This window comes from Leptidea sinapis, chromosome 20, assembly GCF_905404315.1.
Source record: "Leptidea sinapis chromosome 20, ilLepSina1.1, whole genome shotgun sequence".
NCBI lineage: Eukaryota > Metazoa > Arthropoda > Insecta > Lepidoptera > Pieridae > Leptidea > Leptidea sinapis.
The window spans coordinates 10,049,993-10,075,008 of NC_066284.1; the positions used below are offsets into that span (position 1 = coordinate 10,049,993).

Sequence of the window (25,016 nt, forward strand, 5' to 3'; positions counted from 1 at the left end):
ATTGTTTCAGTTTGTTGATCACGGCGACGGGACACATAAAGCTAACTGACTTCGGTCTTAGTAAGATGGGATTAATGTCGCGTACGTATATTATGTTCTGAACATGTCGTTACGAGTACACGTACCGTGTTGCCTGTTGACACGTAATGTTTACATATACATACCTACATTTACATAATTAATGATCCCTATATTCTATTGTCATCTAATGAATTTATATTCGTATATTGAAAAATGGATGAATAATATATAATAATTACTCTCTCTCTCTCTTGTTATAAGTAATAATTACTCTCTGTTTGGGTTGTAGTGGCGACAAATTTATACGAAGAGTACGCAGAACGCGAGGCACGTCAGTTCTCCGACAAGCAAGTGTGTGGTACACCCGAGTATATCGCGCCCGAGGTTATATTGCGACAGGTTTGTGCTTTTTCTGTATTAATTACTGTCGATATGAAACTACTAACAAACACTGATACCAAAACGTACACACCATACATACAGATCAATAATAGTACAGTTGTATCGCTTGTTGTAATCGCACTGAATCATGAATGTTCGCCAGTGACGCATCGTTAAAAAATATCCATATTTTGTGAGTTTTCTGAAGTAAATTCCGCTTAGATTTGTCTTCAATGAATTCGATACGTGTGTCGCCTCTACATGAGGCATCTTTAGGAGATTTTGACTCGCCAAATGTTGGCACGAGACTGAAGAGGATGATTATTTAAAATAAACAAAATTTTCTATAAAATATATTTAGTATGCAGTAGCTTTCGGTAGAATTGTGTATAAATAAATTGCACAGAGCGCCTCAAGAAGTTTTCATTTTTGTTATTCTTGTGTTGTCTTTCAGGGTTACGGTAAGCCGGTGGACTGGTGGTCGATGGGTGTTATCCTGTACGAGTTCATAGTTGGATGTGTGCCCTTCTTCGGTGACACGCCTGAGGAGTTGTTCGCTCACACTGTCAACGGTATATTTATTTATGTTCACCAACAGATAATACACTATTACAAGATTATAAAAATAACAAAATAAGTATTAATTATGGTGTAAATTCAATTATAGGCAAACCAGCACGCATTTTTTTAGTTGCAGAAGTGCGGGGTTGCAAGTTTTCAATAAAAAATAATGTATTGTACTAATATAATGTAGAATTAAACAAGTGAAAAAACTAAAAATTAAATCTTGGAGTGGATGCCAACACGAGTAGTTTTGAAATAGTAGATTTTACAACGAGTGCACAAAACGAACCATTTTTATCCGAGACTTTTAGCTGATAGTAATGTCGAGGATAAAATGGTTTTGTTGTTTAATGTTTGACGAGTTATAAATACTGCTTTTCATTTCGATTGCGAGGAAATAAAACAGTAGTATAAGATGGACATTTTTAACAATTTTAGCAAATTAGACGAAATTAATAAACGCACGAAAAAACAAGACCTGTTTCCCGCCGCTTTTTTTTTATTCTTACGACATTGATATTAGGCTTGGACACCTATACAGCCTACTATTAAATGATTTTATAATATATATATATATATAATATATTTAATTAATTAAATAACCTACCGTATTTTAATTTAAATTTTAATAATTTTTATGTCTTTAAAAACACATGAGGCGAAAAATTTATGAACGATGCGGGACTCGACCCACAACTTAGAGTTGAACAAGATATATCAAAATTTACGACACATTCGTGCTCATACGGTTAGCTCAGTTGGAAAGAGCGCTCGGACGGAGCCCGGGAGGTCGCGGATTCGAGCTCCCCAGCGTTCATAAATTTTGGTTACAAATTTAATTTGTATATTCTTCTTGTCGCTTTTGCAAAGAGCTAAAAGTAATGCTTCTTTTAAGAGTTTCGTACACGAATGGTAACCAAAACTACACTTATACTATGACTTCGCTATCCCTTCCGAATTACGAAATGGCCGCAATTAAAATAAAAAATGTTTTGTTACGAAAGTTTTTGTAGAGTTAACTATTATATTTTGCCCGATAGCAGGCGTGTTCCTGTGTGTAGGGATCCCAATTCTGCTATACCGAGATCTCGGTATTGCAGGATCCCGTGCCATTTTCCAATCCTGCGAGATGCGGGATTATGGGCGCGGGATCCGCGGGAATTGCGGAACTGAAAAAAAGCGTGCATGTGATGCAAAATAGGATAATCTGCGTGACATATTATTGTTAATAACTCAAGTTATTAACTGTTTCGTATTTTCCGTGAAGTTTATTGATACATCCTTTTAAGGGTTTGTACGTGAATGAAAGATTCATTTTCTGCTGCAGGCTAAATTTCGTCTATAATACACAGTAGTTTGGCAGATGACAGTTTGGACATGTGTTTCCTTCGCAAACATTTTCAGTTAAAATTAAAAGCTGACAAACTTAATAATTAAGTATTAATTTTTGTGAAATAAACAATATAATTTGATTATTCTCATTTTAATAGTAATATGTACGTAAATAAATGTGGAGTTGATAAATTCATTTTAAAATGTGCATATTTTCAATATGCGGGATCTCGGTATATGCGGGATCCCGCAAATACCGAGATCCCGCGGTATTTAAAGTTCGTAGTCCCGCAAATGCCGAGATTGAATACAGGCCGCGGGATTGACCGTACTTGACGGATTTTTAATATTCTCAATGTTCAGTACAATAATTATTCAATAAGTATATTTATATAAATCTACTGTTATGAATCATATTGGATTGTTACTATAAAATCTAAAGCTTGAAATAAAGTTGTAATATATTGTTTAGATGACATAGAGTGGCCTTCGGAAGAGGACTTCCCGATCGCGGTGGAAGCGCGCGCCATCATCACCGAGCTCCTGGCACGGAACCCGCGAGACCGGCTCGGCACGGGTGGCACGCATCAAGTCAAGGTATTGTAACAAGGAGTTCCTATTCCCAGATAAGAACTCAATGTTATATGGTTGACCGTAACGTTGGAAAAATAATTTATTTGAAATTTAAAACTTAAATTACGGGAATGGAATACAATCGAGTTGCGAGACAGATTCGAAAGTGAAGTGGGAATAGTCGGTCTTCAACCTTACTTTAAATAAAAGTGAAATATTGTATAAAAGTATTATTTAGAATCGGTGAGATAATAGCCTACCAAAGAAGAAGACTGTTTCATTCTACAACGAGTGAGGGAAGGGCTCACACGTTACAGTATTTACATCTCGGAGAGACTCACCTTTAAGGTGTCTGCCCACGATCAGGCGGCGAGACGTATAGGCAGTAGTTAGTGTCGTATTTTTATTTGTGCCTGATACCTTTATAGTACGGCAGGATTAGTGGATAGAGGACAAACTCCTTTATGCAACACTGACTATACTCACATATATGCGGATAAAAAATTTGCAGGAAAATCAGCTTTCATATTTGCTAAATAAGGGCTTGTGTGTATTGTCGCTCCTGGCTGCACCTCGTGCCTACAAATTACAAACGCACAAATAAAAAAAGTTAACAACTTTACTTTGTAAATTCCACCTAGAGGTGAGAACAGTACTACACGTGAGGCACGAGCCTTGTAATAATATAAATAAATAATAAAAAAATCACATTTACGCAAATATATAAAAAAATATTAATCTTTTAAAAAGTATTTTTTTTAATAAAACACCAGATACGCGTATAACATGATCATAATTTTTGTTCTAGGAGCACACATATTTCTACGGTCTTGATTGGAACAACTTGCTGCGTAGGAAAGCGGAGTTCATTCCCCAGCTGGAGAACGATGAAGATACGAGCTATTTCGATAGTGAGTTTCTTAGTTTTTTAACAACTAGGACCTGCGGACTGTCTGCTGACTGTTTCTTAGTTTTTTAACAACTAGGACCTGCGAACTGTCAGCACAGGACCTATTCTATGAATCTATTTATTTTAATATTTTCAAACAAATTGTCTTTGTTTATTACCGTTGTTATATTATTTTAGATATTTATAATAGTAATTTTATGATATTTACAACATCTCGAGTCTGAACTAGCCCGTGTTGAAGGTAGTTTGAGGTCAATAACTAGTCTTTATGACAAATCTCAAGAGACGATTCGGGAGTACTCTGCGAATATGGATGAGCTACTTAAATTATGTTAAAGTAACCAGGAACGATTCGATTCCTTGATGACCAATTATTTGTGTGACTGCCAAAATTCTGCGAATTTAAAACCAGATAGAGCAGCTCTCCCCTTAACCGCTGAAATTAATATCGGATCCAACACTAGAGCTATGCGTAAAAAAACAATTATAAAACTGTAATATTTTGTGATGAAATAGGGAAAAATTTAGGCAAACTATTGCACAGTAAAATAGAACACACAGTAATAAACTGCTTCCCAAACACTAGTTTTCATGATATTATTCCAAAAATATTAAGTTCAAATTTAACATCTGTAACAAACTTAATAATATGGTTTGGAAATAGAGGAGACATGAACAAACGTGACCTTATCAAATATGTTGAGACACTATGTTCACTAATATTAATAAAATTGTAATATTTACATTCCCGTACAGCAAAAGCCTACCACAAGCTGAAAACGAACTTAGGTATAATTTAAATTTAACATTACATACTATTCTAAATAATAATAAACTAATTCACCTGATCGACACCAACAATTATGTTAAAAATAATTTATATTTGAGAAAAGGTAGTTACGACCTCTCAGACTTTTATAAACGTCAAGTAGCTGTGTCACTGTCCTACTACTTTAGTATAACAGCCAGGAATTTGGCTAACCAGAAAATGCACACTATTTGTTCTGAAGAGATTCGTGACAATCTCACATTGGAAGCTATCCCAAGTAATTTAAATTAGTTTATAAGACAACAGAGGACGTCTCTAGCATTAATAAGCTACAAAATAAATTATTTAAGACAACGGAATTATCCTGTAGCAACATCAAAACAAATAACAATTTATGTAATATTAGAAGTAGCAAAGAAAGAGGAATTATAACTTTAGTACATCAAAACATCCAGTGTTTAAGAGGCAAAGATTTAGAACTTTTGAACAGCAATGATATTGATATTTTATGTATTACTGAACATTGGCTAAGAGATTATGAGCAAATGTTTAATTTTAGCAATCACATAGTTGGAAGCTCGTTTAGTAGAACCAACTTTATTCATGGTGGTTCCTTGATTATAGTCAACAAACAATTTCAGTGCAAAAATCGTAAAGATATCGAAGCATTATCTGTTGAGCGTGTAGTGGAAATATCTGCAATAGAGATAAAAAAATAATAATAATTGTATGTGTATATAGACCGCCCCTGGCAAATTTTGAAATATTTGAAAAAACTATGGAAGATGTGTTATCGAAACTATCTCAATCGAAAAAGAAATTAGTTGTATGTGGCGACTTTAATGTTAATATTATAAATAACTGCTGCTTAAGTGTGCGATTGCTGAATCTGTTCAAATCATTTAATCTCTCTCATTTGTTTGCGGAGCCTACTAGAATATCTGCGACTAGCGCCACGTGTATTGACAATATATTCACTGACATTATTCCAATAAACAAATGTATTATTAGTAAATTAGACTCAGACCATTTTGGTCAACTAATAAAAATTAAAGACATCAGATCTATTCTGAAAAAACAAGTTAAATGTACTCCTGTAACAAATTATCGTTTAAATCAATTGAAAAATTGCCTCAGTTCCAATTCTCTATTCCTACCTCAACTTAACTTAGATGCCAATGCAATGTACAACATATTTTTTGAATCATTTACTAAACTGTTTAACTCTATTTTCATTTCAAAATCATTTATTCCAAAAAATACTTTATCTTTTAATGACTGAGCTTCCGTCGATTTACACAAACGTAGACAACTGTATAACTTAATAATAACTTAACAATTGTATAACTTATATGAAGAGAGGCGATTTAATACAAGTGCAAAATTTAAAAATTATGTAAGGTTATATTCTAAAGAATTCAATAACGATTGTAAATTAGCTAAGTCTCACAACATAAGTTTAAAGATTAAAAATAGCAATGACAAAATAAAAACAACTTGGAAAATTATAAATGAGGACATTGGTAAAACTAATAAGAAAAATAATGAATTCAAATTAAAGATTGGTAACAGAAACATAAAAACAGATTCTGAAATTGCAGATACATTTGAAAAGTTTTTTACTGATATACCGGTCTCTACGACAAAATATCTAAATTTCTCACCTATATCTGCAATGAAACTGCTACAGAAAAACGTATCTTTATGTAATACAAACTTTAAATTTAAGCATGTTGATCGCATAGAGATTATTAAAACGTTTAGACTAATTAGCGTTAAGAAAACTAAAGATCTCTGGGGAATCTCTGTTAACGTAGTGAAATCTGTAATAGAAATTGTAGCCAAAGACTTAGCTTTTATTTTCAATAAGTGTGTAGATTGCGGTATATTTCCAAACCAAATGAAACAGAGCAAGATCACTCCTCTATTTAAGTCGGGAGATAAAGCTGACCCCACCAATTTTAGACCCATATCAGTACTACCAACTTAAAGCAAGATTTTCGAAAAAATTATGTTAACGCAATTAATTAACCATTTTTACAATAATAACCTCATGCATAATAAACAATATGGTTTTACTCAAGGTCTTTCAACCACAGATGCTAGTATCGAGTTAATAAGAAATATTTTGGATGCTTGGGAGGATTCATGTGATGCGTGAGGAGTGTTTTGTGATTTATCCAAGGCATACGACTGCGTTCATCATGAAACCTTACTTCAAAAATTTCACCACTATGGTGTTAGGGATGTTTCACTAGATTAAATAAAATAATACTTGTGTAATAGGATTCAAAGAGTAGACGTTAATGGAAAAAGATCAACTGGCTCTATCATATCGATGGGTGTACCGCAGGGCTCAATCTTGGGTCCTTTTTTGTTCCTAGTTTACGTCAATGATTTACCATACCTTATTCAAAATAAACATGATATTTTACTGTTTGCTGACGATACATCTTTGTTATTTAAAATAAAACGCCAGCAAAAAACTTTGTGTCAGGTTGACGACGACATTGCTGAAGTAGTAAATTGGTTTAATGTTAATAACTTACTTTTAAACGAAAGGAAAACAAAATGTGTAAGGTTTACACTTCCAAATATAAAGCACCAACCAACACCTATAAAAATTAATAATGAAAACCTTGATGAAGTAGAAACGACAACATTCCTAGGCATTACATTAGACTTTAAGCTACAATGGGGTGCTCACATAATAAACTTATGTAATCGACTTATCTCTGCAGTATTTGCGATAGAAAAAATTAGGCAGCTGACAGATGTTGAAACGGCTAGACTTGTATATTTCAGCTACTTTCATAGTGTCATGTCTTACGGAATTATAGTGTGGGGTAGGGCTGCAGATATTGAAAACATATTTGTGCTGCAGAAAAGAGCAATTCGAGCAGTCTATAAAATGCGTTCAAGGGATTCATTGAGAGAAAAGTTTAGTGAAATAAATATTATGACAGTACACTGCCAGTACATATACGCGAACCTCCTATACGCCCATAAAAATATTAGCCAATTTAAAAATAATAGTGATGTACACAGTGTCAATACTCGAAACAAACATAAACTCGCAATTCCATCTACTAGGCTCCGTAAAATTGCTAAATCTTTTAAAGTGGATTGTGTTGTATTTTATAATAAACTCCCAAATGAAATTAAAATGTTACCTATTAAAAAATTCAAATGTATCGTAAAAAATAAATTAACATCTAAGGCCTATTATAGCGTGAAAGATTATTTGAATGATAAAGATAGTTGGAATTCTAAATTTTGTTAATGAATATTGTTATACTCATTTGAATGTTATTGTAACTTTTGTACTTCATCCTGACTTGCACTAAATAACTTATAAAGTTTTACAGTGAATAAAGATTTTTTGACTTTGACTTTGACTTATGTGTTCCGAACAATTCAATGTCAAATTCAATAACATTAAATGGGCATAATTTTCTAATATAAATCTTACCAATTGAATTTTAAATTGAGTTGGTGTCACTAAAGATCGCTGAGGCGGACATAGTAGCATACAACCCACAGGTTTTGAGTCTCAAAAATACATAGCATAGGACAGTAATGAGCGTATTACCATCAGGTGAATGACTTGCTCGTCTCTTACTGCTTATAATTTAAACCCTGCTGCTGTTACAACATATTGTGTATCAGGTCGATGTGACCGCTACAACCACAGCGAGGTTGAGACCGACGAGGCGGGCGAGACAGGCGATGCGGGCGAGAGCGGGGCGGGCGCGGGCGTGGGGACAGCGGTGGAGGAGGCGGGCCTGTTTGCCGCGTTTTCATCCACGTCGCCGCAGTGGAGGCGGCACTACCACTCGCACGACTCCAGGGTGAGTAACTTAGAGGTATGGAGTGTATAAAGAAAAGTATAACTTTTTCTTTGGATCTAAAAGTAAGTAAGTTAAAAGTCGTTCTAATAAAGTGAATGTACAGAAGCAGAAGTGCTCAGCGCAAGAGTGTAATATTTGGCATAGTTAAAAATTTAATTGAGATTTCAAGTTGAAAAACACTAGAATGTTAGGTTCAGATCCGGTTTGAAGGACTAAAAAAGGTGGACATGAGATTGTCGGTGATTTTTAATATAATTACAATATTTGTTTATTAACATTATGGAAATTGGTTATAATTATTATAGTGAGTACGCGGAATCCTCAATTATGGCTATAACCAATTAAAACGATTATTAGAAATATAGACAAGATCAATTTAATAATTTGATCAGTTCGACGTGTACTGCTTTGACAAATACAACACATGCAAAGAATTTTTAATCTACTAAGCAAAATTGTTTCTTATAGGCGATGATCGATAAAATGACTTCGAACACATTATTGTTATGTTGCGTATTAAATTGATTTAAATAAAGTAAATAATCAGTTCGTGGTTCACTTATTGACAGTGTTAATTTATACTAAAGATTTTGGCTAGATCATATTAAAATGTCATGTGAGTAAATTTAACGTGCAATCCTCATTGACTATTTGATAAAAACCCTAAATAATGAACAATCTTAAAAGTTAAAAATTTTGTAATATGTGAAGCCGACTTACTACTACTGTGCGTAGATTTACTGCATTTAACACTGTGCATGTTAATTTGTTGTGCTAGAGAGTAACTGAGTTGTTTGTCGTCACAGAGTACTGACAGCTGGCCGGGTACACCGGATAGTGCGGGACCTCCTACGACGCCCACTGCGCCGCACCATCATCCCAAATGTCCGGTATGGCTTTTTATAATATTTACTGTTAGATATCTGTCAATATATCCTTCCCAAATCGGCAGTGCCCCAGGGCACTAAATTTTTAGGTAGACCAAAACCGGTTGTGCCGTCCGGCATCCTATCCCCTCACCAAGATCGAACCCTGTTTTGATTATAAGATAGTTTATTTTGCATGGTCTTATAGTTTGTATCAATAGCTTTCTGATAAATTCACTCAAATCATCCTAATTATAAGCAATTCTATTGCTACACGTAAAATAATTCGCATAGACAGACCGCTGCCCGAGTGCCAAAATTACACCGTACCGCGCACCGCACGCGGATCAGAGAGCGCCGATTCGCTTAGAAAATCTACCGGGCCAACCAATAATCCGGAAAATCGAAAAATACTATATTGAAAAATTAAAAATAGTAACTTTCTATGGAAATTGGTTGCAAGCGTTTGACTAGTCTGCGGTCGCTTCGTGTTATGATATAAACCATTATAGTATATTTTATAAATAATAAATAAAAGTGAAAGTGATATTTCAGTTTTGAAAGCTCTGAAATTCATCATTTTGGTGTGCTAGTTTGCTGTGATGTAAATTGATTACAATTAATGTTTTATTATTTTTGCGTTGGTTAAATTTTTTTATTTTTAATAGAAGTCTATTTTGAACCCCGCGATACATCATTGAATCGACACTAACACTTTGCTTTGCGAACCATGGGCAAAGGCGTGCAACATTTTTTGTTGACATTTGAAGATGATAGAGTATACGTGGCATCAAAGTTAATACATAATCGGCTTGGTAAACAAGCAGAATGACGTCTTTTCTTAGTTACATCATCAACACAGTTAAAAGCATTTTTAAAGTACATTCAGTAAAATTCCCCACTTCCGAAGCTTACTGTGAAGATAATCGCCGTCGGCCGACAATCTCCGTAACAATATCAAAAGTTTTGCTAAACTTTTCTTATACATCATACCGAAAATATTTTCATTACAACTACACACAGTCTGTTTGGTCCACTAGAATTGTTTAATAATGTTTATCTACACCCATTGTTCTAATAACCATCATCCAAAAGAGTGTTGTAATGTTGTACTGAATTTCATAACAACACTCCTATGTTTTTTTTCGATCCCTTCATGCGCAAAGAGTTTCAACAGACAGCCTCATTCTTATTGCTCGATGCGTGGTATCTGTATGAATTTAAAAAAAACAATATTTTCGTTTACACGCGTTCCACACTACCAGAACGTCGCGTGCCGTAAAAAAAAGTAGGTTATTCGAATCCCCGCCATTTTTCTTCGATATTTTTATTGTTTTGTTTACAAAAAATGAGCGATTTATTTTAAACGTTGCAAAAGAACATAATATTCGAGTGAATTTTAATTATTGTAATGTAATTGTAATTAATGTAAACTAAAATAAATAATTGTTTCAATACTTAGTTTATATGTATATAATCAGTAATGAATGATATTAGGTTACTACTGGGACTGGTATTTTAGTATTAGCAGTAGGCTAACTGTTTCAGAATCTTTTAGAGGATTCATATTCTGGGTGTAGATAAAGTCTTGTATGCAACTGTTGACAATTAGGTATTAAAACACGAATGTGGATTATAATAGTATCACATGAGTGACCCTTATTACACAACAGTTGCATAAATAACTATAACAGATGATATACGGCGGCGGGTCTGCGGAGTCGTCCCAGACGGACTCAGACGACGTGTCGCCGGCCGCGCGGCGCCGCGTGCCGCTGCGTCCGTCGCCGCTGCACACGTCGCACGTGCCGCACGCCACGTCGTCCCTGCTGCACGCGACGCATCCGCACCCTGTGCTAGCCAGGCCGTGAGTTACAAATTAAAATAACAATAACGACATACAGACGGTCCTCAAAGAGTTCTTAAGAAATTATATGTAAAAAAATGATCCGACTTAAATTTGCAACCAAAATTTATGAACGATGCGGTCCTAAAACAGCCTCTCGGGTTCCGTCCGAGCCATCTTATCAAGCGGGCCAACCTTTCGAGTGACACATGCATCGTAAATCTTGGTCTTGTACAACCCTCAGGTTGTGGCTCCATCGTGGAGAGTAGAGAGAATTTAACTTGTATGATTAAAATCAGAAGCGAGAGACTACACTTCAAAAATAACAATACGAGTTCACCTTTATTTAGTTATATTAATATATTTTATTATTATTACGACATGCAATACTAATATGGATAGAGTAGTTGCAGTAAAATCATACGCAATAAATATTCACACTGTAAGAATAACAACAAAACAGATAAAATATAAGACTAAACTAGAGATTTAGAATCTTATTTTAGCTATTTATGTTATTGTAAATGTATCGATTTTTTCAACTAAGTCAGTTGAAATAAATCTGAAACATCTCTTACTATAATCTCTCACAAAACATTATTCTAACCCTCATAACCTTCACCCTCACAACATGGGCCATGACTTTGAAAAAAAAACATATTTCAAATCGTTGCACACATCTTTTCAGATCGGAGCTATCGAAGAAAGACGAAAAGGGAATCGACAAGGTCGACAAGCCGGATAGATTGGAAAAGCAGGATAGACTGGAGAGAGTCGATAGATTGGAAAGAGTAGATAGATATTTTGAAAAGCCCGATAGGAGTAAGCCGATTGCTCTGCCCGCACCTAAGTCTATGAGGAGGTCAGCAAGCACATCGGGTCTATCGCTGGTCATACATCCAGGTAATAGTTACACAATTACATTGAAATTAACTGCCTGCCTGTCGACGCGACGTAAACGAAACTACCTATTGTATATGTTGTATATTTAATACTTTGTAGCGTTTTATTGGATAATCTTAATAACGCGTGGTAAGACTGATGATTAAGTCAATTACATCCTCTTCTTTTTGCAAGGGTTTTGGATTGGACAAGAATATCGTCATGCTCACTAAAATGGCATTGCTAACGGTGGCGTCGTGTTCCGGGTCGCCTCAGATATGTGCGAAGGGAAAGATTACTGGTCCATGCGTAAACTCGTGAATGTTGTCTAAACGAATTTAAGCGTGGTCGTCTATCGTTGGCGGATGAAAAATGAAATGGTCGTCTTCTACGATTGTTAATGATATACGAAGAAATTCAGTGGAATTTTAAATATATTGCGGATTGGACCGGGAAGCGTTCACAAGATTCTACACGAGCACCTTCATGTGAGAAGGATAGTTTCGCACTGGGTGCCGCACAACCTCAGCGAAGCTCAGAAGCTGGCCCGTGTGGAATGGTGCCGTGACATGATCAATAAATTTGAAGTAGGCTCGTCTCGGCGCGTTCCCGACATTATGACAGATGATTCCTGGATTCAATACTATCCCGACTATTGGCTGTTTCAAAACTAACTAAATAGATGCGATCGAGAAGCCCAGGTATAATTTTCATCCCTAGTTTCACTGTGACGGGATATTAAGTGTCGATTCCATTACGAACTCATAGTTGCATTAACGCCGAATGGTTTTATGCTGCAAAATGCCTGCCAGAAGTTTTCACTGCCATGAGCGACAGGCGACCACCGCGACAACGCGCACTCAGCGCTCAAAAGAATAAACTTCCTGGACACCACACCGGTCAAAGTTACAGGCCACCCTCTTCGCAGTCCTAACCTAGCACAAAAAAATAAAGAGGTCCAGTTTTCGTCACCGGAACATGTGCTAAATGCGTTCTTCTCGAGCAGAACTACCGCGTTTATTTGTAAGGCTGCCCAACACTCAGAAAACTATTTTCATTGTATTGTCAATATTGGCAGCGATATATGTAACACTTTGCATATTTTTGGTTTATTCTCAGGTATAATATTATACCAAGTTTATATGTAAGGCCGATTGTGTCTGTGTCCGATCCGCAGTTGATGGTTTTTCGTATTTCATGTAATCTGATAATAATTTCATGTAATTGTTTATGAACACCAGCGGACGAGAATTTGCTAGGCTCACCGTGCGCCGGCAACACTTCGTCCACCAACTCATCTCGGGACTCATCTCCGTGCCGCGACCCGCCTTCGCCGTTCGCTATCACCAATCATTCGTGAGTTAGCTCCGTGTAACAACAATGTTTTAACTGTTTTTTTTTTAATTCAATTAAACGACCTTATAGCATAGACTACTATGCTTGTAGTAACCCTGATCTTTATTCAAATATTTGCATTTATTTTATCTTACAATTTTACAAAATTAACAGCTAGTGACATGTTATTAAAAGTATTAATTATACAAAATGGAATACTATTTACAAGTATTCATAAATATCCAAATGATTTGAGTTTTCTTTAGTGTTAAATCCGCCAATATTTGTCTTTAAACAATTCGACACGTGCTTCGCCTCTACACGAGGCATCCTCAGGACATGTTGTGTCGCCGGAATCTAGCACGAGGTAGAATCAAATGAGCCAGAAACCGCTTTTTTATACCCTCGCCCCATGAAATGACGCGCTGTGATTGGTCGGCTGTTGTGACGTATTACCCCCGGAAGAGATATGTAACAAGCTTGACGGGACCAAATTTGTTTGTTCATTCAATAATGTAAACATGTCAGTTTTGTGTTTTATTATTTCTAATTGCTTTAACATTCAAGCGAAATCCTTTTTCACATATATGTAAAATATTTTGGCGGCTCAACATGTCCTGAGGATGCCTCGTGTAGAGGCGAAACACGTGTCTAATTATTTAAAGACAAATATTGGCGGAATTAAAACTAAAGAAAACTCAAATCATTGGGATAGTTATGGATTTCCGCAAAGTAACGCCTACTTCAATAAATTTTCAGTATTAATAAATAAATGATGATGAAAGTGAAAGTGTGGCAGTTGTTATGTTGTAGTAGTGGATAATTAATATTTATATTCTCGGTTATGATATTCGACCAATCTCTTTAAATAGTACAAATGAGTTTGACATGTTAAAGCAAGAGTGCCAATAGCTCTACAACTTACTAGATAGTACTTACTACTTACTTTTAGTAAAAAACTGAGTATAAAATTCCAAAATTATTATTTATTTTTCAAATAAATTTTTCTCCAATTTTTCTCCGATTTCATAACACAATACAGATCGTTAGATTATTTTTGAAATAGTGAAATATTTATAATGAGTATAAGAATTTCTCGTCTTAATAGTAAAATATTCATATATGGTCCTTCGAGCCCGATAGGAACCTTTGTTTCTACTACTACTAACTACTTTTAGTTTATTGGCGATTTCACTCGGAATGCCTAGCGTCGTATGTTTTTTTTTAAAAGAGAATGAAACATTGTTTTGGCCTCTTCGATGCTTTGATCATTGTATTATGTGTTTTCAAATATTATATATATCTTACCGATAGCTGTTTAGTACTCCGTAAGTGAGTTAAAGATGTACTTTTTGGTTGCACAGCTTAATCCAGTCGTCGAAACCACCGATAGTGGTCCGCCGTGGACCCCGCGGGTTCGGCTTCACCATTCACACGGTGCGAGTGTATTACGGAGATACTGACTACTACACAATGCATCATTTGGTTTCGGTGAGTGTATTCTTGTTACCTTTATCTGTTGAACTATTTAGCTTAAGTCAGCGGTACGATGAAGTATTTGACTAAATTTTAATATCTCCTAGAGAGAAAGTAATTTATGCCTGTTTGTCCTTCTCTTCCATAAAAAAGTAATGCTTCTACAGAAGTAAAAATTCTGTTGTAAGTTAAAATTGCATTAAAATATTTTTTAATATATAAATTTGCTTGATAGAAAAATAACACCTTTTAGTTTCATGGCATCAATCATTAGGATCAAATCTCTCTATGAAACATATAAATTAGATAAAAGGAAGAATATTTATTTGTATTTTTTTACATTGAAGAGAGACAGAGTGGTACGCACTTAGCATAGAACAGAGTTCCATATAGTGCGACATGACGTACTCTCCCGGCTTCTGTCACTAGCATTCAACCGTATGTTCATGCTCCCTTCATCTAGGTACTCTTGACCAGACTTGATCGTGATGAGTACGCCCCGAACGATCATTCCAAACCTGTAACTGATTCATTGATTGCAATGTCTTCCAGGCTGTGAGTGAGCAGGGCTCCGCTTGGGCGGCCGGGCTGCGAGCCGGCGACCTCATCACTCAGCTCAATGGAGAGGCTGTGCAGGGATTACTGCATACACAGGTACTGGCTGCTGCCCGCGGGGACGCTATAACCAGCAAATATGCTATATATAGATTATATGCTTAGATAACTTATACGTCTAGATAGAGTCTCTTGCTGTTAGACAACCAATATTATTTATTATTAATTATGTCCTATGGTATATTGTTATGGGGTAGTGCGGCCGATATTAATACTATCTTTGTGCTGCAGAAGAGGGCTATTCGCGCGATTTATAACCTAGGTCCTAGAGAATCATTAAGAGGAAAATTTTAAGAAATAAACATTTTGACTGGTGCTTCTCAATACATTTTTGATAATGTTTTGTATGTTCATAAGCACATTGAGGAATTTTCTAGAAACTGTGACATTCATAATGTTAACACGAGGAACAAACATAAACTTGTTATGCCTACTACTCGGTTGGGTCGAGTTTTACTAACTCGACCCAACCTAACTGTTTTGTTGGGCGATGTATATGCTTCTACAATATGATCCCAGAAAATGTACAAAACAAATGTGTTACGAAATTTAAAAGAATTGTTAAAAACGTTTGTGTGGGAAAGGTTATTATAGCATAAATGATTTTCTTAATGACACCACGGACTGGGAATAAAGCGAACACCCTCAGGCTCTTTAATTATAAATGTTTATTGTACGATATTACATTGTAATCCATATTTTATATTTAAAAAAAGCCCGCTGAGTTTCTTGCGCCCATTCTTCTCAGGTCTGAGGCAGTCTCTTTTGAATGGGTGGTAAATTTTGACGTTCAATAAGTGATTTTAAATCCTATTTTGAATAAAAATATTTGAATTTGAATTTGAATAAAAACAGGCCAGGTTTAATACTTTTGTGTGCGCATCGAGCTACTTCTTACACTCGCAATTTGTATGACACTTTGTGATAGTGTGCGTGAATTACTAAAAATAGAGGTTAACTGTAAACTCATTTTTTCGACCTCTTGTTAATATTACATACAAACAGACAAAAATTCTAGATAAAAAGTTGTTGACTACTGATCACTAGATTTTCTTACTTTAACTGGGTACCTGGTTTCAGTACTTCCACGAAATCAACGTTAGTATCAATGTTTTTACTGCTGTGAGCCACAAACTGAGTGAACATAAAGCTCTGCGGGTTTCGAATATTGGTTCACACGTATGAAAATGAATGGAATCATTCATCAGAAATTCATCGAAAACAATAAATTACAAAAAGTACTTTACCTAAAATGTCTTGGTGTTTCACAGTGAAAATAGGTAGTAAATAATCAATTATTTATTTATTGATGTTGGTTATGACAGTGTGGACTTTATGTTTTAGGTACTAAGGCTGCTATTAGCGGCGCCGCACGCGACTCTACGCGCCACCCCGCTGGATCAGACAACGATACAGGTGTGTTAAAAATAAATATAATGCATTGTAGCAGATATATTGTTTCCAAAGTAATTTAAAACATTCCTTAAACCAGTTGTACATTGCCATATGTACTACCGACAAGATTGAATCACCTTAATGTCATTTTCCTAGTCGAAATTAGCTTGAACAAAAATTTCCCAAGTAACTGTTATAATTTTATTAAACACTAGTCGTTCGTGCCCGCTTCGCTGGCCGAATTTTAAAAGGAAATAAGTGAAACAATAAATAAACCATAAACCATCTAGGATAAATTTAGCATCGAATGGTGGTAGTTTCATGTCGATGCGATCAATGGTTTAGGCGTGAAAGAGCTTGAAACAAAGACCATTTTCATTATATATAATACTAGCAGTTTACCCCGGCTTCGCACGGGTATTTAACAATTTAACAAAAAAATTAAAATATAAAATAGCCTATGTCACCTGGGGACAGTGTAGCTTCCCAACAGTGAAACAATTCTGTAAATCGTTTCAGTAGTTTCGGAGCCTATTCAATGCAAACAAACAAACAATCAAATCTTTCCTCTTTATAATATTAGTATAGATATATATAGACTAACAGTCCACCAATACATCATAAAATCTTTTTCGGGCAAATATACACCTGTTTTTATAATTCTAAAAGAGTTATCAGCAAAGTGGGTGATGAATCGATTTTGTCCATGCACAGGTGTTAGTCTGGGCCCTAGGGTTATACTAATGTGATATATATTCTAATATTGACACATATTATTGACACACTTTTTACACAAATTATCTTGCCATCTTGCCCGAAGTTAAGCATATGTAGCCTGTGTTATGGGTTACAAGACAATGATATATTAAATACAATATACTTACTTAAACATACATAAATTCATATAAACATACATCTATGACTCGGAAATAAACATTCATATTCATCATATAAGTGCTTGCACCTACCGGGATTCGATCCCGGGACCTCTAGCTTAGTAGGTAGGATCGCTAACCACTCGGCTATACAGGTCGTCAATATTCGGATGACACAACTACCCACCATATGCAAGTGTAAGGTTTATGAAGTACCGATTTCTCATTTAAGCTTAGTTTGTGACTCTTCCCAAATATATTAAATAGATATTACATTGTAATCCATATTTTATATAAAAAAAAAGCCCGCTGAGTTTCTTGCGCCCATTCTTCTCAGGTCTGAGGCAGTCTCTTTTGAATGGGTGGTAGATTTTGACGTTCAATAAGTGATTATAAATCCTATTTTGAATAAAAATATTTGAATTTGAATATAGTAGGTAAAGAACTGTCAGTCTTTGGACTGCATGTCACAGGTGAAATAGCTTATTAATATTATAGGAAGTATTTTTTATTAGATACAGTATTTATAAATTATCATTTTTATATTATTATTTTCGCTGTTTTACATTTATATATACAAACAAATTTGTACATACAATATTTATAATATTCGATCAAGTGGGGTTTCAAAATTACATTCATAAATTTTAATCCGTAATTACAACAACGCTCACATTTTTCAAGAAGTTTCGCTTCAAAAATAACTCCATCGATGGTGTGGAAGGATAATCAGCCTGTCTGTCATACGACAATTGTTGATGTTTTGTCGGTGGCGGAACAACCTAGTGGGCATAATGCAGTCTCGTTGTTATATACCAGTGGGAGGCTCCTTAGCAACAAAACGCCGGCAATATTGAGGGTAGCACAACGACATTATTGTATTTCGGTCTGAAGGGGGCTGTAGCTAGTGAAACTACTGGGCAAATGAGACTTAACATCTTTTATCTCAAGGTGACAAGCGCAATTATTGTAGTGCCGCTTAGAAAGTTTTGGCTTTTTAAGAATCTTGAACGGCACTGCATTCTTGATGCAATCAAATACCACCAGCTGAACGTCCTGTTCGTCTCGTCCCTTATTATCGCCTTGTATAAAAGAAAATAAAAGCAAGGTGTCGCGTTATCGCGAACGAGTATTAAAACGTTTGTGATGTCTTAGTCTGGCGGTCGACGACGCTCGGGTGGCAGGCGGGCCGCCGCACCCACGCGGCCTCGGCCCCGTCGGCGCTGCTCGCTGTTCCGCCGCATCTCAACCAAGCGGGCCTCGCAGGAGATGCAACACGTAACAAATATATATTCACTACTAGCTGACCCATGTACAGTAATACGAAAATAATATTAAAATATTTGGGATATTAAAAATAGATGACGACTGATTCTCAAGACTAACCAAATATTAAATTGTACATAAACTCTTCCAACTATAGTAGTAGGTAGCTAAAAATAAGTTTATTTTACCTCCGGAGAAAGTTCAAACGATATAAAGATTCTTATTAGTTATTCATTTTAAACTATTCTCTCGATTTGATTTTTGAACGACGGGGGACACATCAAAAGAAAAACAAAATGGTTGTTTTTATATAATTCAGAGCATTTTCATATTTATTCACCTTTTAAACCTTCTCTGGACTTTCACAAATAATCCAAGACCAAAATTAGCCAAATCTGTCCAGCCGTTCTCGAGTTTTAGCGAGACTAACGAACAGCAATTCATTTTTATATATAAGATTTATTCATTATTGTTATTTATAAATTGTATCTAGCTGAGTGTATCTAGGGTAGTGACACCGAATGAGGCAACGCTGCATATTTTTTATTAAATAAGTAAATTATTTTAGTTATTAACCAGTACGCTACTGGTTAATAACTAAAAAAATGCTGCTCATTTCATCTCAATCTCTTAGTAGCAGCTCGCGGCAGATCCTATACTCTACGCAACTTTTCTATCTCTATCTCATATAAACAGTTCGCGAGGAAGATCATGAACTACTCGCTACTTATCTTCCTAATCATCTCATCCTACATTATAAATTAGTTATAAGAGTTAATAAATCACATTAAAAGTATTAACTCACATACTTTCTTCTTTACCTACTCTGAAAAGGCATAAAACGCATTTAATTTTCAAAATTGATTCCTTTAGAATTCTTTTTGATGTCATTTCTAATATTCTAGATACTACTACTGCTTCGGAAACAAATGGTGCTCTGAGAGAGAAGAAGCGGCTGAAGAAATTCTTCCAGCATTCTTTTTTTGCACTCTTGTGTTGTCATTGCTATTGCTATAAAATAATCATAATCTAGTCCCAGGGTGTTTGATCACTTAGATATTCAGCTCAACACTTAATTTCTACATACTTCAAATTCAATGTTAGATTTCTAAGCAATCATCCGGAAATGTCTCAAACTTAGTAAAACTTATTTCATCTTTATCTTAAGTTAAATTGTGCTTGTTTGTATCTACAGATGGTGTCAGCGGGCAGCAGCGAGTGCGTGTCCCCCGTGCCAGCCAGTCTCCCTCCACCCGCACTCGCCGACCCCGCAATACATAACGCGGCCAACACGCACTATCAGAGGTATATATTATATTGTTCTAGTGGTCCATATACACATTTTTTTTTTTATGGAATAGGAGGACAAACGAGCGTACGGGTCACCTGGTGTTAAGTGATCACCGCCGCCCACATTCTCTTGCAACACCAGAGGAATCACAAGAGCGTTGCCGGCCTTTAAGGAAGGTGTACGCGCTTTTTTTGAAGGTACCCATGTCGTATCGTCCCCGAAACACCGCACAAGGAAACTCATTCCACAGCTTTGTAGTACGAGGGAGAAAGCTTCTTGAAAACCGCACTGTGGAGGACCGCCACACATCCAGATGGTGGGGATGATATCCTAACTTGTGGCGTGTCGTGCGATGGTGAAATTCGGCGGCAGGAATCAGGTTAAACAGCTCTTCGGAACACTCCCCGTGATAAATGCGGTAGAAGACACACAATGAAGCGACGTCTCTACGCAACGCCAAGTGATCCAGCCGTTCACAGAGCACTGAGTCCCCGACAATTCGAGCTGCTCTACGTTGCACGCGGTCAAATGGATCGAGCAGATACTGGGGTGCACCAGACCAGAGATGACAGCAATACTCCATGTGTGGCCGGACCTGCGCTTTGTAGAGCGCTAGAATGTGGGCCGGCTTGAAGTATTGCCGTGCTCTATTGATGACGCCCAGCTTCTTCGAAGCCAATTTGGCTTTGCCCTCCAGATGGCCACGGAATTGGCAATAGCTCGAGATTTCGAGACCCAGTATTCCGATACTAGGCGCGGCTTTAAGAGAAGTGTTCTCGAAGAGAGGTGATACGACAAATGGGGTTTTTTTAGTGGTAAACGCGCAAACTTGAGTCTTCTGGGGGTTAAATTGGACAAGGTTCAATTTACCCCATTCCGCGACCTTCTCGAGAGAGGACTCGATAGAAGACACAAGTTTCTCCCGGCACTGGTCGACGATTTCCCGAGAGAGACCTGCATGGCCCGTGTATACGGCATCACCAGTGCTGTCATCTGCATAGCAATGCATGTTGGAGGTGTCCAACATATCATTGATATGCAGAAGAAACAACGTAGGAGATAGCACACAGCCTTGGGGCACTCCAGCATTCACGGGCTTCGGGTTCGAGCAATATCCGTCGACAACGACCTGTATGCTACGCCCAGTGAGGAAGCTGGAGGTCCACTTGCACAAGCTCTCGGGAAGCCCAAATGATGGAAGTTTTGAGAGGAGCGCCTTGTGCCATACACGATCAAAGGCCTTCGCTATATCCAGGCTAACTGCCAGGCCTTCCCCCTTGCTTTCAATAGCCGCCGCCCATCTATGTGTTAGGTATACCAGAAGATCACCTGCCGACCGTCCATGGCGAAACCCGTACTGTCGGTCGTTGATCAACTTGTGACCCTCTAGGTATACTAAAAGCTGGTGGCTAATTATGCTCTCCATGATTTTGGAGAGCAGGGAGGTGATAGCAATAGGCCTGTAGTTCGCCGGATCCGAACTGTCTCCTTTTTTTTGGATCGGATGGACGAGGGCTGACTTCCATGAGTCAGGGACCACGCCTTTGGAATAAGAGTGCCGGAATAAACGCGTTAGCACCGGCGTCAACTCAGGGGCACACGTTCTAAGCACGATTGGAGAAATGCCATCCGGCCCGCTCGACTTCCTGACGTCCAACGAAAACTGATGGCCTCCGGTCCTCGACACTAACCTATGCGAAACATAGCGGCACTAGGCCGCTACTTCACGCCGGTATTCTGTGCGAGTGTGGTAATTAACCCGGACGAGTCTGGCCCGATTGTGCTGACGTCATAAGACGGCAGCGTGACTCTCCCACTTCTAAAAAGCCCTTAGTCGCCTCTTACGACACCCATGGGCCTGGGACTCCCCTATTCTTTTTACGCCCCGGAGAAAGTACAGGGCAAAGATAAAATAGTACCAGTCATATGGTACAAGAGCTACTGCTAAAGATAATCATAATCTAGTCCAGGGTAACTTTACCTTGAAGGTTTATAGTAAAGACATTTAATAAAACATTTAAGTTGATTCGAAACATCTGAATGTAGGCTGGGACTTCATAAGAATGTATACATTGATAACTGACACCACTAAACGGACCACTAAAAAACCCCATTTGCCGTAACACCGCTCTTCGAAAACACTTCCCTTAAAGCCTCGCCTAGTATCGGAATACTGGGTCTCGAAATCTCGAGCGATTGCCAATTCCGTGGCCATCTGGAGGGCAAAGCCAAATTGGCTTCGAAGAAGCTGTGGGTCATTAATAGAGCACGGCAATACTTCTAGCCGGCCCACATTCTAGCACTCTACAAAGCGAAGGTCCAGCCACACATGGAGTATTGCTGTCATCTCTGGTCTGGCGCACCCCAGTATCTGCTCGATCCATTTGATCGCGTGCAACGCAGAGCAGCTCGAATTGTCGGGGACCCAGTGCTCTGTGAACGGCTGGATCACTTGGCTTTGCGTAGAGACATCGCTTCATTGTGTCTTCTACCGCATTTATCACGGGGAGTGTTCCGAAGAGCTGTTTAAACTGATTCCTGCCGCCGAATTCCACCTTCGCACGACACGCCACAAATTAGGATATCATCCCCACCATCTGGATGTGTGGCGGTCCTCCACAGTGCGGTTTTCAAGGAGCTTTCTTCCTCGTACTACTAAGCTGTGGAATGAGCTTCCTAGTGCGGTGTTTCCGGGACGATATGACATGGGTACCTTCAAAAAAAGCGTGTACACCTTCCTTAAAGGCCGGCAACGCTCTTGTGATTCCTCTGGTGTTGCAAGAGAAAGTGGGCGGCGGTGATCACACCAGGTGACCTGTACGCTCGTTAATCCTCCTATTTCATAAAAAAAAACTGAATGATGTTTGCTGAGGCGTGTATAGATTATTTTTACGCGACTATGCGTAAACCCTGTTGCGTAGGATCCGGGCTAGCCCCAGTAGTATTCTGAGAGCATTTTCCCACAGGTTCGATTGACAGTAGGTACCTGAATCACCGCTGTATAATACATGTTCTGACAAGTCGGTCCTGTCCTAGGTTAGGAAGGCTTAGGTTTTAAGATATCTTGTACTAACAATTGTTTTAAGTTACTTTGTTACTAACGCATTATGTTCCTTTGTTGGATGAAATAAATAATTTCTATTTAATGACTAGACGACCCAACCAACGTTGTATTGACAGCTAAAGTAATAAAAAAATCAATAATTAAAATTTTACATTTTATGTACGCATAAAATGTATTGTATTTCACTAATTATTATATTCGATTGCCATCTTGCGGATCTGTGGATGGAACAGAATAATATTTAAAAAAAAAAGCGATACAAAAAAAGTTTTGTTTTCTTTTAAAAGACGTACTAATTCCGCTTTTAACATATTTATGATTGCATCCATGCCATTTTTTTGAAGCCATGCGACGATGTTAGCTTTCTTTTGGGATTGGGCAGGTGGCTTGTCAATTTGCAACGAGTGGTATGGGGCGTTGTCCATAATTATAACAGATGATTCAGTATACTTTTCTCCATTCATTTCTTCATGATAGTCTCTAGTGGTCTTTGACGCAAAAGCCATGAGAGAACCTTCGACAAAAACGTTGATGGTTCCGGCGTGACAAATTATAAATAGCGATCCTTTTCCAACAGGAACTTTGGACGTAGATGCTGCAGTGTCATCGGTCCAAGAACGGTTAACAGTATGGTTAGCATTAAACCATGTCGTAATTGCCGTAAAAAACTATATCTTGCCATCACGATATCAAATCTTTCCATCAATATTTTGCGTTTGTTACATTGTTTGTATCAAAATCCAACGGTCTTCAAAATCTTCGTTAAAGAACTTTCCCCACCAAAGAACAATTCAGCTTCCTTCAGTGATTGCACTAACTTTTTTCTTGATGGATACTCCTTCCGTAAATAGTACGACACATGTCTTCGGATGTCATCGGCGTCAAAGCTACCGATGCCTACGACTGGTTTTGCTCGTTTTCTCTTTTTTAGTGTGTGAAGTTTATTTTCTTTTGTGCCAGTCTCGCCATATTTTTCTTTAGTTATTCGTCTAACAGTTCGTTGTCCAATATTACGCGCATCAGCTACGCGTTCAACCACTGACGTTATAGGTAAAATTGACCCTCCATTTTAAGATTCACGATCGAAATAGTTACAAAGGCGTATAACGAACTCACGTGTTTGACTGTTTAGAACAGTTCTCTGCGTACGTTCGGCCATATGCAAGAAATCCACAACAAAAGGCGTCAACAGAGTCCAAATTAACGAGCAAGGGTCAACAGTAATGCAGTATCAATATCCGAAATCCAAAGCCAGGTCAAAACTATAACGCAATCGCAGTGCACTCACAATTTGTACTTTTACATTAAGCATTGACGCGAGTTTGACAGAGGTTGTAGTTGTGCTGGCCAGCGATCCTATGTGACGATAGTATTAGATTTCATTTTTAAAAATTTTGAATTTTGAAAAACACATGCCGTGTTTTGTCGTAAATAAGTAAACTCTTATATAGTTTAGAAATCAATGTAATAAATAAATTTTGTGTCCTAAAATTATACATTCGATAATTTTTTATGACTAACTGCACGTCACTATTGACAATAAAGAACAGTAATTTGCTCCTTCAATGTAATTATTAATTAATACGAAACTTCACGAGTGGACAAACGTCAAAACGGCCATCATAGCGTGCCGTACGTATAGTGTGTACTGTTGTTTTTATTCTTGATAATGTAATGTATGTCCATAGGCACATAAGTGAATTT

The 25,016-nt window shown here is 37.2% G+C and overlaps 1 protein-coding gene across 1 annotated transcript in view; it reads left to right on the forward strand.

Moving 5' to 3' along the window:
* The window catches only part of LOC126970126 (microtubule-associated serine/threonine-protein kinase 3), a 49,068-nt gene that overhangs the window by 11,675 nt on the left and 12,377 nt on the right, over positions 1–25,016 (forward strand). Inside the window, exons 6-20 of the mRNA XM_050815855.1 lie at positions 11–81; positions 311–420; positions 857–974; positions 2,771–2,895; positions 3,680–3,782; positions 8,220–8,401; positions 9,208–9,291; positions 10,962–11,134; positions 11,802–12,016; positions 13,237–13,351; positions 14,695–14,821; positions 15,359–15,460; positions 16,766–16,837; positions 18,847–18,969; positions 20,153–20,262. Of these exons, the coding sequence (XP_050671812.1) occupies positions 11–81; positions 311–420; positions 857–974; positions 2,771–2,895; positions 3,680–3,782; positions 8,220–8,401; positions 9,208–9,291; positions 10,962–11,134; positions 11,802–12,016; positions 13,237–13,351; positions 14,695–14,821; positions 15,359–15,460; positions 16,766–16,837; positions 18,847–18,969; positions 20,153–20,262 (1,830 nt within the window). The remainder of the gene's footprint in view (positions 1–10; positions 82–310; positions 421–856; positions 975–2,770; positions 2,896–3,679; positions 3,783–8,219; positions 8,402–9,207; positions 9,292–10,961; positions 11,135–11,801; positions 12,017–13,236; positions 13,352–14,694; positions 14,822–15,358; positions 15,461–16,765; positions 16,838–18,846; positions 18,970–20,152; positions 20,263–25,016) is intronic.